Genomic DNA, 14661 nt, shown 5'->3' with positions numbered 1-14661 from the left:
AGAGCTAGCGACCTTGGACTCCCCTTGCACGGTGCAGAACAAAGAACCCCGTGGTGCCTGCTTCGCGGGAAGCAAAACTACATCCGGGAGGGGGGGGGCGGTCACGGCTCTGAATATGTAAACCTATGGATCAATCACAAGTGCGATCGGGGCGCGTGATTAACATATGCATAGTCTATATAACCACTGCTTTCTTTGTTAATAAATGAGAAGCTTCCATACTCACATTGAGATCGTGAAGTTTACTCCAGACCATTCCCCAGCACCCGCGAGCGCGCCTCCCCCGGTTTTCCCCTTACTACAACTGGTAGCAGAGGATGGTTCCCTTCGGCGTGCTCTCTCCGAGACTGCGGTAAGCAGCGAAAAGGAGGTGTTGGGAAAAAGACGGCTGGGAGCGGTGATGTTTGGGTTCAATTAAGGACAGAGCAGACACTGGAAGAGTTGGCCACTCAGCTCCCAGAGTTCAGGTGATGTTCGGGTTCAATTAAGGACAGAGCAGACACTGGAAAAAGGGCAGCCATGGAGATAGAGGCTGCAGTCGTGCTGATTGCATATATCTTCTCTAAGAGAGGGAGCAAGACAGCGGAGAAACAGCTAATTAAGCTGATAAAGTTGGGCCAGCGCTGGGAACATTTTAAAGACACAGCGCTTGTATTTTCCATGGAGGAATGGAGAGAAGTGGGAGACATTATGTGGGAAAAGACTGTTGAGAGGGACCCCGAGGAAAAAGAAATTAAGGAGGTGCGTGAACTCTGGCAAAACGTGATAGAGACTTTAAAAACTATGAGGGCAGAAAGAGAGGTCGCCCGCGCGGCTGCTGAGATGCGGCCGGCGCCGCCAGAGCCCAACCCCCCCACTAAAACAGAAAAACCTGGGGTTCTGGCTCGTTTCTTCGGGTTACCGGCAGTTAAGGGCATGTCAGCGACAAAAAAACTATCTATCACTGAGATCCGTACGGCGGTAGAAGCGGCGAACTCCCGGGAGAAATGGCACAGCAAGAATTTAGAGGAGGAGGTTGCGAACAAAGAACCACGTGGCGCTCCTGGGACCGCGTGGCAAAGGGAGCGAAACAGGAGGGGGAGGGGTGGTCAGCCCCTCACGCTGCTCAGCCGGCGTCCGGAGAGGGGGGGCCGGCCCCTCCCCTCCGCGCCGCCGGAGTACCCGCCCCTCCCGCCTTGGCCCTGTCAATCCAGATCGCCAAGCGCCGTTGCGAAAGTGGTCTAGCCGCTAGCATTCTCGGTTTTCACCCCGGTGGCATAGGAACCACGTGATTGAAAAATTCTTTAAGAAACAAAAGCTGCAGTTACACAGTATGGAGTAAAATCAGACGCTGTAGCAATACCAAATATACAGGTTTAGTACTTTTTTTGCCTGTTAGTGAATGTTTTACATGTGTAAGGTTTTGGTTAAGATGTTAAATGGTGGAGGAGTACTGTGGATGTGAATGTGGGAAGTAAGTTTAATCATGTGCAATTGGTCACAGGGCCTAAGTTGCAGTAATTAACTTGTTGCTGATTTATTTAACAATGCCTTGTTGCTTTGTATGCATTAACGTTTGGGTGTAAAGATTGTGTGTATATCCAACAGGGAGCCACAGTATTTAAATTGACCAACCTAATGTTACAACTGCTTTGAGGTGGCCTATGACTGAAGAGCGACTGCAGATTACTAAGGGACTGGTGGAGGAACAGTTAAAAGCAGCACATATCAAACCCTCAGTTAGTCCTTGGAATACACCCATTTTTGTCATCCCTAAGAAAAGTGGAAAGTGGAGATTATTACATGATTTACGGAAAGTTAATGAGCAAATGCAAGCAATGGGAGCATTGCAACCAGGTATTCCGTCACCTAACATGTTACCAGCAGGATGGCATATATTGATTGTAGACCTGAAGGACTGTTTTTTCACCATATCTTTACATCCTCAGGACACCATGAGGTTTGCCTTTTCTATTCCTGTTATCAACAAAGCGGAACCAGCTCAGAGGTATGAATGGGTAGTTCTACCGCAGGGCATGAAAAATTCACCTACGTTATGTCAGCTTTATGTGGCATGGGCACTGAAAACATTGCACCAGCTATGGCCACAGACTATCATCTATCATTATATGGATGATATTTTGTTATGTCAGGCCGATCCTTTTTCAGAAGAAAGTCTCCACAAACTAACAACAACGTTGGCGGAGAAAGGTCTCGTGATTGCACCAGAAAAGATTCAACGAACTGATCCCTGGAAATACTTAGGATGGACAATTTCGGATGCTCAAATCCGGCCTCAAAAGGTGGAGCTACATACAGATTTGAAGAACCTGAAGGATGTACAAACACTTCTCGGAGATATTCAGTGGGTCCGTAACTGTGTTGGTATCTCGAATACCGAGATCGCCCCCCTCACCGAACTGCTGCGACGATCACACCCTGCTGACACCATACAGCTGTCTGAGACTCAACAAAGCGTGTTGCGGTCAGTCATCGCCAAATTACAAACTGCATGGTCATCGCGACGCATTCGTGAACTACCTGTGTCTCTGCTTGTAATTAACAGTGAAAATATGGTTTGTGGTGTCATTTGTCAGTGGCAAAACAAAAAGGGGGAACTCCCCCAGGGCTACAACCAATGCCACTACAAATGCCACGATAAAGATGAAGCTTTTTGGGTGTTGGAATGGGTATTTCTTAGTGTACAACCAAAGACAAGCATACAGACTAGACCAGAAGCCATAGGGGAACTAGTGAGAAAGGGTAGATCTAGGATTATAGAATTAACGGGACTGGATCCAGCGGATATTAGTATTCCTGTTAATGCTGTAGACCTAGAATGGTGGTTCCGTAATTCTCGACCCATTCAGGAGGCGTTTTTGGGGTACGAAGGAAGAGTCCATTCACAGCAACCGAAAGGTAAATTATGGCAGATATTACAGAAAAATCAATGGATAGAAAAATCTAAAGTACAAAAAACACCAGTAGTGGAAGGGTTAACGGTCTATACAGATGCGGGAAAGAAACAGCACAAAGCGGTGTGTGTGTGGCAGGAAAAAGGGAATTGGGTACACCACATGCTGTATGGTCAGACCGATGATACCTTACAGACTCTGGAACTATCTGCCGTAGGCTGGGCCTTGACAAATTGGCTGGATGGGGCTATAAATATAGTCACAGATTCTATGTACGTAGCAGGTGTCATCCCACGATTGGAGGAGGCATTGCTCCAAAACACACAAAATCCCTGCCTTGGGCAGTTATTCTTGCAATTACGGTCTATTATGCGACAACACAGTGCGCCTTGTTGCATAATACATGTGCGGAGTCATCAATGGGATCTTGGTCTGGGGAAGGGCAATCAGGTGGCAGACTCTCTGGTTAGCCCTGCTTGCCATATTCCTCCTTTAGACAAATTTCAACAAGCCAGACAAAGCCATGAGCATTTCCATCAAAATGCAAAAGGAATACAGAGACAATTTGGAATAACAGAAAATGAAGCAAAATCTATTGTTCAGGCATGTCCGAGGTGTGGGGCTCAGGGACCAGGCATTGGTATTGGTGTAAACCCGAAGGGTTTGGCAGCACTTGAGCTATGACAGATGGATGTAACACATATTCCAGAGTTTGGGAGACAAAAATATGTACATGTCACAGTAGATACTTTCTCGAGGTTAATCTGGGCATCTGCAATGTCCGGAGAAAAGGCACAACAGGTTTGTAAACATTTGTTGGTGTGTTTTGCCATTATGGGGGTGCCAGAACAGGTCAAAACAGATAATGGGCCAGCATACACCAGCCAAAAGTTTCGTGTATTTTTAACACGCTGGGGAGTGAAACATGTTACTGGTATACCACACTCCCCAACAGGTCAAGGGATCATCGAACGCACCCATAGAACCATAAAGGAATATTTAAGGAGACAGAAGGAGGTAGATACTGATCCAACATCGCGGTTGCAGAAAGTGTTGTTTACTTTGAATTTTCTGTGTTTAACAGGGGACCGAGAAGAACCACCGGTTGTAATACATCACCAGCAGCTGAAATTTAATAACAACACCATTATACCTCAGTTACAGGTGATTTATTGGGAACCTGCTACAGGGGAGTGGAAAGGACCGGTGCCAGTGATCCTTAGTGGCCGGGGATATATGTGCGTGGCCACTGACCAGGGACCACTTTGGGTGCCGAGCCGATCAGTAAAACCACACCTCCCCGAGAAATCAGATGGGTGATGGAACTGGTAAAAATGGTTCTTACAGGAGTTCTTGTGATTGCAGTTATATTGTTAATGTTACCATGTTTATTTTCTTGTTTGCAGAAAGCGTTAATGAAATGTGTGAATCAGGCCTGGCTTGCTCACAAACAAGAAGGGGGAATTGTAGAGGTTTGGTTAAGTGAGAAGGGGCACGATCTTGTGCCACTGAGCAGTCTGAGCAACCCAGGCTTTGAGCAAGGGTTAAGCCCAGAGCTAGCGACCTTGGACTCCCCTTGCACGGTGCAGAACAAAGAACCCCATGGTGCCTGCTTCGCGGGAAGCAAAACTACATCCGGGAGGGGGGGGGCGGTCACGGCTCTGAATATGTAAACCTATGGACCAATCACAAGTGCGATCGGGGCGCGTGATTAACATATGCATAGTCTATATAACCACTGCTTTCTTTGTTAATAAACGAGAAGCTTCCATACTCACATTGAGATCGTGAAGTTTACTCCGGACCATTCCCCAGCACCCGCGAGCGCGCCTCCCCCAGTTTTCCCCTTACTACACTAAGGAATTTTCAAGCTTTAGTTCGCAATGTCAAAAACTGACCAGTTTTGATGATAACCTTAAGAATTACTCTCCTCTGAAAAAACAGCTTCCCAACTGTCAACACAGTAAGCAATAAAGTAATGCAACACTTAAGTCCTTTTGGCATAACATACATCTACATCTTTACTATGAAGAACTGCAGCATTCAAATCCTTCTTATTAATTTATTTTTTTAATTGCACTGTATTATGTGATTAAAATCATGCTAATGCTTTCCAATGACACTAATGAACATTACTCAGACAGAGCAGGTCTATTAACAGAGGTAGGCCTACTGGGATAACTCACTGATTGGTCCTTCAGTTTAACCAAATGCTCATTTCATCTTCATGTAAAGAACTATGTTGATGAAGCAGGTAAGATGATTATCAAATTACAGCATGTATCATAAAAACCTTTAAAACTGAGAAATTTTTAACTGCAGAAACACAGTTATATTGCAATCTGTTTTTTTTTTCTGTCAAAGGAAAAGAAAAACTCATAGAAAATAATGTATATGAATTAAAATGTAAGTATTTTATATTATTACCTTCTACTTCAAGTGCTTTAAAAGAACCAAAATTACATGGAAAAGCCAAAAGTATATACTATACTCAGTATAATCCCCCATTGTTCTATGCTGCCCACTGCAGCATAAAAATAATTGTTTTAACAAACAGAATTTCCAGGTACTACATGTGCGCTTAACCCTTACGCTCTGATGCTTCTTAATGGAAAGAGGATCAAGTGGCTAGCACTTACTACTGGTGAACATTTTATTTTTTCAAACAGCTTTTAAACAAATGAAATTACTTGGGGATTTATTTTAACTGAAGATTCAATTGGACTATACATTTCTATGCAGTTTCCATAGCAACATTCATTTCAAACTAAAGAAGCTGCTTCTCTATTACTCATTATTACTAAAATTCAATTTCATGTCTCTGTTGGAACTAAACAACATTAAAAGTGGCCTTGGGAAGAATCCATCTAGCACAACTAATTAGTTTTGAAAATGGCTTTTTAAAATCCACCTGATTTACATTTCATCCATGTTGAAGCCTTAAAAGCAACAATTTTTGCCACTGAAGTAAACAATGGCCAAAAGTCATATGACTGTTTTCCTGTGGTCTGAACAAAAGAAAGATAGATACTGCAAAAGAACAGTTTTTAGAAAGTTCACAGCCCCTTTCTGCCACAAGTCATGAATTGCCAGTCAAAATAGTAAGACTATAATTCCTAACATTCATCTTTAAAAATGCATTAGTCTAACATTTATTACCATTCTGATCTTGGTAGTCCACTTATAAGGGACATGACAATAGCACAGACCAAAATATACGCTTATTCTGAAAAAGAACAAATAGATCAGAGGAGGGAGGTTCTCTTTTTGCATACTTTTTGTATTGCTGTCTCGCTCAACATTAATTCTAATATTCCTCAAAGGCATAAGCCACATTTATCTTTATAGTTTCATCTGACTGTCTACCTAATTGCATTCTCTTTATCTTTGTTTAAGCAATAATGAAGATCAAGAATAGAAACATGTAAGCTACAATCTACACACTATGTATTGACCTGTTTTGCTAAATTTCAGTGTGTATGTGATTTTAAATACATCAGAGATCCACTCACTGAGGAAGAACATTGTATAATACAAAAAAAAAGAGCTATTTTAAACTGTTACACATAATAAACTAAGTTATTTTAAGCCAAAAAGAAATTATTAAAAAAAAAAAGAAGTTTTTAAACCAGCAAAAACTGAGGTGACAAGAGGAAAAGCCATGGATTTCTAATACTAATTAGAAGACAGAAATTACACCTCTTGGATGTAAGCCAATAGCTTAATGGCATTGCAATGCCATGCCACACAAGCAAATTAAGTACTATCTTCATTCCCATGTCTCTTATGCAGTATCTACATGCCCTCATTCAGGTCCCAAGACCTTACATAGGCGAAATTTCATCAAGAAGAGAGAAAAATGCCTCACAAAACTGTAAAGAACAGATGAACTGACTTGCCTCAGAGATAATTCTCCTGCGTTCTTCTGCTGATAACATTACTAAAATATGCTTGTGAGAAAAAAAAGAACATTTTACATTAAAATAAAAGGATGACTATTAAGATGTTGAAGTTTAAGTTGGCAGGTCAGTCTTTCTATAAATTAAGTCTGAAAATATAATTGGCAAACTTGTATTTAGTCACATATTGCCTAGCCTAAAATTAAGTTGTATGATGCCATCCTGACATCCCATTACTAAGAAATTAAGGACAATGTAGAATCTATATTGATAATTCATTCATACCCCAAGTAAAACTTCAAACCTGATTACTCCAGCTTATTACAAAACAGTTGTACAGTTTCATTTAGTAATGTGTTATTTTGGACTAGATGATGGCAGCTTGCCCACTGTTAAGTTTGTAGTTTTTGACTGACAGAAATAAGAACAAGCTTTTGAATTATTTTATTAAATGCATATGACACAATCCCATTACTGTTACAGGGAATCACTAATGCTTGCCTATTTCCTTCCAACTCTACACCAGTAACTTTATAGTTATTTTGTCATTTCTCATCATAGGAACATATGTGTATTCTTGCTTGGAAAATGACCAAGATTTTCTGTGGGAAAAACATTAGTATTTTATTCAGGAAAACATTCTGTATTTTCCTTACTAAATAAAGCGGATGATACTTAAAATAACAACATACCATAGTGTAATTGTGAGCCACCTTGTGCAAGTCAGTACAACCTTGCGCATCAGCGAAAGATCGGATTCCAAGGCAATTGGACGGGTGAAGCTGCTTCATTAGGAATTTACAGCATGCTTCTACAACCTGAGAGAGCTGAAGAAGGCAAGCTGTAGACAACAGGCACTCAATGTTATCTTCTTTTAATTCAAGGCGACCTAGTAACATTAAAAGGAGATCACATGAGTTTGCTCTTACCATTTGTTAAATTCCCTAAAACTGAGACGCAACGGAATTTACAAATTATATGACAGAATATAAGGCTCAGCAAACATCACCCTCAGCAATAGGTAACCAGCTTTTCAAAATCACTACCTATAATGATGTAAGGAAAGGGAATCCTAATAAGATTCCTTTTTTTGTCAGTCATGATACATTTAAAATATTCACATAATTTGTTAACTAATTGAATATAGTATTATCAGAGAAACTATATCCTACCAGGTTGCCTCAGGTAACGGCAATGATGATTTCTTTTTATTTATTAATATGGAATTAAGTGATGTGAATAGTAATTTCTAAAAAGCATCTGAAATCTTGTAATGGAATATAATGCTCACAGGAGGACAATTCATTAGATGAAATTCCCATTTTCATTCTAATTACCTGTATATGCATATTGAACCAGAGCCCACAATGCATTTGGCTCCACACCTTCCATCTTGATTTCCTCCTGTCTTGCTTCCCTTACGTCATTAGTGAACATTGCCGCAAAGTAGTCCGAAACAGAGGAGAGAACCAATCTGAGTACATCGTGCAGGAGAAAAGAAGAGAGACAAAAAAGGAAAAGAAAAAAAAACTTAGTCAACCTGATGTTTGTTAATTTATGATTCATTACTTTGCCCTTTGAAGAAACACTGTACTGAGAAAAACATTTTAAAATTGATGAACTGCTCCAGTTCCCCTCTATGAAGTACTGTTACTCAATCTACATTTGCTGCTGAAGTAAATGAATTACCTTTTCAAAGCTCAATGACTTTTAATAGCCAACACAGAAACAATCCACAAAAACACATAAATTGGAAATGGGATATAAATATACATTATGGGAATAAAAAAAAAAATGAATTGACTTCCATTTATATTATGTCAGTTACTTTTTTAAATGGGAAAGAATGACTTAGTAGTCCTTTTCAAAGTGCTTTAAAATGCTTTTACTCTTGGTGCACACATATGCATTTATTTACTAATACTGATAACAGAACTAGGCACAGTAAACATGGAGATGGTACAGAGTAATCTCTTGTGGGTATGAATTTTGTTAACAATTCTGTGTATTTTAAGATACTAAGTAAGTAAACATGTTGGTGCACAGCAGATATTTCTTTGGATTACTGAGAGTAAAACACTGAGTACATATAACAATGCCACTCCACAAAATGTGCAAGAATTTTGATGTCTCAGTATGTGTTCACAGGACTAGGATGAAAAGAAACCATGTGGAGCAGGAATATTCAACCCATAGTTCTGTTGTACGAAACATATCATAACTCATGAGGTCTGCTGGTCTCTCACCTGAGAGACCTCCAGCAACAGCCTTGTGGTTTGGATCAGTATTTGTGCTGCAGCAGTTCACTGTTGCCTTGCTCACAGGGAATTCAAATATAAATACACTTGCATATGTACTGAGCTACACAAACAGCAAGCCCAACAGTCAAGCCTACTGCAAATACACTACACAGTCCATCTGCATACATTCAATGAATCTAATACTTCATGGAATCTCAGTTTATTCTGTGCAGAATCATTACATTGGCTTGTTAAGATCAGGAACCACAAAACAGTAAAATTAATTGAAAAGGTAAGCACCAGTGCTTAGAACTAAGTCTAAACAACTATTAATGGAGAGGATTTACAGGTACATACACAGTCATGAACTACAAAGAACTGTCTTCTAGTTAGTTAACTGCAAAGTAATAACTTGTTGACTAATTTAAACTACTTTTTTCTTGCTGATTTTCTGACCATTGACCGTTTGGTCAGGCCTACATTAGGGTAATCCTTTTTTCCCAGTTGCTGAGGCAAGACAGTTGGGTTAAGAGCGTACAGGAAAAAGATTAATTTTATTTTAATATCTTGTATGATTGAAGTTTTGTAATGAGAAATAAACTTCTGTTCTTTTAAAGAACATACTGTTCTTGAAATACGAGTTTTATTCTGCGGCTGACTTGCTGAGAAAAATTAGACCATTCTGCCAAGGTAGCACCCAGGCATCACTTCTAGGCATTATAACCTCAGGTTTCATGACACCTGCAGCTGAATGAAAATACTGCCTCCTAGAGACCTGTAGAAGTTTAGTGAAATTAGAAAGTACATTCATGTAAGCATCAAGGGAGAGTTTCTGCAACCGCTTTTGATGCTGGAATGAGATGACAAGATCAGATTTGTACGTACAAAATAGGAGTTCTCATTGGAAGGGAAAGTGTGTAGATGGACAGATTTGAATAACCCAAATACCTTGTAGGTCCAATTCAGAGTTTAAAAAAAAACACAAAACAAATATTCACCTCTGGCAATACTGACTTGAACTTCTACACAGAACAGAGCTTGAAAAAGAAAGGTCTCTGCGATGGGAAACACAACCTAAAACCTAATCTTAACACAGCTTTCGGTTTGGGTTTTTTTTCCCCTTTTTTCTTCCCCCAACAGTGCAACTGGTTTAGTTAGCTACACTATTATTTAGAAAATGGCTGGACTATACATACCTTAGCAACAACTGTTAAAGAAATGCCAAATAATAACCCAAGGCTCCAAGCAAACACCTTCTACCAGCTGTTTGATATCAGCAAATTTCTCCCTGTAATTTCCAGTCTTGAAGTCCTCCAAAAGAAATTATTAGAAACTTAAAATCAAATCCATTTACTATTTTTACAAATTTGTGTTTGGAATCATGAGAAGGTATATATGCTTCACAGTGTTAAGTGCTTTCCAGAGAGTGACTTGCATATGCCGAAACAGGATGTGCAGCCCAGGAGTAGATTAATACAAGTAATATGCCAAAGCGTAAGTTATACTGATAACAATTTTGTAATAATTTTAGCCAAGAAGCATGTTCACAATGAAAAGCCTTACAACAGGTACCCACATTCTTCACTTAATTCAACTAATTTAGAAAAAAATTTCTTTCAAAGAAAGAAAGGGGATTAAAAGGTACAGTGACAATGCATCAAGGTGACACTGAGCTAGCATAAACAAAAACAAAGGCAGACTTTCAGCCAACTGGCCTTTTCTTGTCCTCTATTTTTCCCACTAGTCAATAAAAATCAATTACTACTTTACTCATGCCATTTGACATCCACTTGTTCATTGATCTTTTAATCTCATAGCTAGTAACTGATTTTTCTTTCAACCTTTTTTTGGATTGTCTGAAATTAAACTGCATTCCTACATACAGATTTTACAACGTGAAGCAGCTAATACCTTCATATAACTGAAGAATCCACGGAAGACTTTCCCTATCCATATTTGATCTTTTTGCTAAAAAAAAAAAGCTCTAAAAGAGCTAAGTGATAAGTACGATTTTTCAAAAGAAAATCTGTGCAATGACTATAAAAACTACACATATTCACAATCTCCTTGTTTAATAGAGCTGTCATGGCTCTGTTAGTATTTAACGTAAAGAGAATCTCTTTGTGTTATTCATTAATCATTAACATATTCATCCATATCCAGAGTTCACTGGGAACCACTGATGCTACAAAAATACTGCCTTTCCTCAGTTTAGAAACTGGAAAAAGCTATGGTTTTTGTATTCTAAGTTTGTGGTCTTTTTTTCTCTAAGAGTAGTATTTCTTTCATAATTGGCCCAACTAAAATGCCCACAAAATCAGTGTATATTAACATTAGAGAGACCTCCTAACAGTACCAAAAAAAAAAAAATATCAAGAAAAGTCCTTAATATAGTTGGCATTGTATTGTTCGACTGTGGATGTTAAACATGTTTACCTTTACTCTCCTTCTTCCTAATTACCAGCTACTGCCAAATACTCAATTCTGCATAGGTGAGATTACAAGAATTTGCCTCCTGAATTATATGCAGTAGGTTGGCTGCTCTTTTTCAGTGCACAGGAAAAATGTAGAGAAAAAGGAACACATGAATACAGAATTTTTCATCTGGGAGATCATAAGGTGTCTGAACAATTAATCTCTCTGGAAAAACACTCAACAGCTATGGGCTAAATACTGACAAAATCTGGGTGTTTCAGTATGTCTTCCTGTTCTTACAGGAGGTTCCAATGCTACTATGTCTTTAATTTCTGTGGTTTGCACTGATCCCAAAATAGAAAGATCCACCATGATGGCCTAACTTATTTTGAAGCTTTTTCTACTGAGAGCCACTAAAATATGTGTAAGCAGGGTGGCATGCGTGAATTAAATTGTGTTTCTTGTTGGAATTTCCACTAGCTGCATCATCTAGGCAGTTCTCTAGGTCTTCAAAGCAATTATTACATAAAATGATGATAGCTGTCAAACCTGGCAATTTACATACTTAGTCTCTCCCAGCCTGATTCACCTGACAGAATCAAGTGAAGCTTCTTAAAGATAAAAGAGACACTTCCTAGGAAACTCCTTGTTTGTGGCTGTGTAAGAGCTGAAAATAGTCCTAGGGAACTCACTAATAGCATTCACTGAAGTTGTAAGGTGATACTGGTTCATGTGTCTTAGTATGAAGCACCTCATACACTGGTGGCTTCAGCTAGTTTCTATTCTTGATAAGAAAGCATGTCAGTAATAAAAAGAATATATGAAAGTGGTACTATCCCACACTACTAATATATCTGTATTTATTTAAATTAAATTTGTTTAAAAGCAAGCAATACCTAAAAATACATGCAGTATGTTTATGTTAAAATGATTTCCAATTATAGCTCTCTTCAAGGGAAATCAAACCTTTCAAAATTCGTTTGTTGCTTTTGACATTGAAATGATGATTACAATAAACCCTTCAGTAAAATTTTTCAAAACAACCAGTGTTAGTAGCAATAGTACATTTTTAACATAAAGCTATCACAGAACTGCTTTTTTATATACTTTGACTTTTTAGAAAGACACTTTGTGTTAAACTTTTATAAACATGTAGCTAAAACAAAAAAAAAGCTGCAGTGAAGGATTTACAAATTAAGGCAATACGGACTGTGAAAGAAAGGAAGTGTTATTAAGCTGTATGGTAAAGAAGTACAAAGATAAATAGGCCTCAAGATAAAAAAGGTCTGCAAACCATGATTTGTGCTCTTCCAAACAAGCTGCCTAACCCCTAGAGTACATAAGCTTCCCTTTGCCGTCTTTCCTTCGGTCCCATGTCTTTTGTATTTCCATCTTTTACTGTCAACAGGAAGAAAGCTCTGCACAGATTTTCAGATTGCTGGTGAAAGGATGCAGAGCAGGCTTAAAATCCCCTCTGGCCGGGAATTTACAGACCTCCCTTTTCTTATGTGAATGTTCTGATCAGCAGGTTATTACAAAATAAAACAAACTTTTATTATGGACATAGCAGTTAGCTGAATGTAATAAATAGGAACAAAATACATGGCTTAGACATCTGAAATTGTAGTGGACACAGAAAAAGCACCTGATATGAAAAACTTAATTAAATTAATTAAATTTAATTAAATTAAAAGTCTGGCAAAATTTCTTCATGGAACTGCCGGATAACGGAGTGGTAATATAATGGATTTTTTTCCTCATGGAGAACTGTCCCCTTTCCTACTTGCCTCTTGATCTCCTAAATAAGTTCTTAGCTATAATTTCAGCACAGAATGAGAAGATAAACCATCTTAGAATCATAAAGAATGCCATTTTCAGAAAAATCATGACTACATGAGATACTCTTATTGGTAGTAGACTCATAGCCTGAATTCTTTGAATAGATACAAACCAAAGCCTTTCAGAATTTTATAGTAATGTATTGCCTGTGCTTATTACTATTGCAGACACCAAACTCACTGCTTTTTTCTCTTTTTTCTCTAAAAACATACATCATATACCTCAGAACCATCTTCATGGTTTTATTTATTTATTTAATTAATCTTTTGTTGCTTATTAAGTCTTAAGACAAAATAATCACTAGTGTTCTGAAATACACTGACTGCTCCAGCCTGCAGTCAATAGTAAGGAAGTCAGAACTTGGATGCAGGCAGTAAGAAATCCTACAAAATTTTCTTATAACATAGGCTACTACAAGTACATAAAGCCAGCTGTCTTACTGAATTTCTGTAAAATTCTGAACCAAATTTGAGACTTCCATCTTTATCTTTCCCACTATGGAAAAGTTCAGTTTTCAGTGAGGTACTTTGGACATACTGAGATGAAGACTGGAGTTATTGCTATGTTTCTCTGAAAACAAAACAGCAAGAGGAGGAACTTACCGTGCAAAAGGCAAAGCTGCTTTCTAAGTTGTTCCAACATTATGAAGTTAACTAAGGACAATCATAAGTCTCCCTCCTTCTGCTACAAGCACAAGGCTTGCTGCTTTGGCCTTAACTTTCGTGCATATTTAAAACACAATATACCAACCACAGCAAGACGTCTCTCCTCCTAAGACCAGAGCAAATAACAGGTGGTAACACATGCCTAATGCACTACGGACATAGAAACAGTAGCAGAAACTGGAGGAGCAAAGTCAGTTCTCTAAATAAATGAGAAACAGGTACGAACCACATTAAAAAACTTTTTAGCATGTTGTCTTTCTGTTTATCTTGTTGCAAAAAAAAATCTTTCAGTCCTTACAAGATATTCACAGCTGTCCTCTGCACCCTTGCTACACTTTTTAACTGTTGCATAAACTATACTCCAGAATGGTATACTGCAAAGTTCCTACCTTGGCCACATAAGGAAGTAACATTATTTCCTTATTATAATCACTGTTTTTCCTGTTTACAGCACTCCAAAGCTCTTTGACTTCTAAATTACTTCAGTGGGTGCAAACCCACTAGGGGTGTGTGCATTCCCTGTTTTCATGTGATTCACTTTCCACAGGGACAATGCAGTTTTGCAACTGATTTGAGCAAACCGAAGACCAATCTTGAGCAACTCTGTAGCCACAGGGAAAGACAAATCATGTTGCTCACCCTATTATCGCTCCAAAACCGGTTCATCATTATCCACAGCTACGTCGCTGTAAGTGTTTACAAAGGAATT

At 38.7% G+C, this 14661-nt stretch overlaps 1 protein-coding gene across 14 annotated transcripts in view; it reads right to left on the bottom strand.

Moving 5' to 3' along the window:
* The window catches only part of KLHL5 (kelch like family member 5), a 72498-nt gene that overhangs the window by 20834 nt on the left and 37003 nt on the right, over positions 1-14661 (bottom strand). For all 14 annotated transcript variants that reach the window (XM_068403243.1, XM_068403242.1, XM_068403239.1 and 11 more), the window contains 2 exons: positions 8131-8267; positions 7486-7682 (listed from right to left, as the gene is read on the bottom strand). In XM_068403243.1, coding sequence (XP_068259344.1) covers positions 7486-7682; positions 8131-8267 — 334 coding nt within the window. The remainder of the gene's footprint in view (positions 1-7485; positions 7683-8130; positions 8268-14661) is intronic.

Source organism: Nyctibius grandis, chromosome 6, assembly GCF_013368605.1.
Source record: "Nyctibius grandis isolate bNycGra1 chromosome 6, bNycGra1.pri, whole genome shotgun sequence".
Lineage (NCBI taxonomy): Eukaryota > Metazoa > Chordata > Aves > Nyctibiiformes > Nyctibiidae > Nyctibius > Nyctibius grandis.
This window is presented reverse-complemented; position numbering and strand designations above follow the sequence as displayed.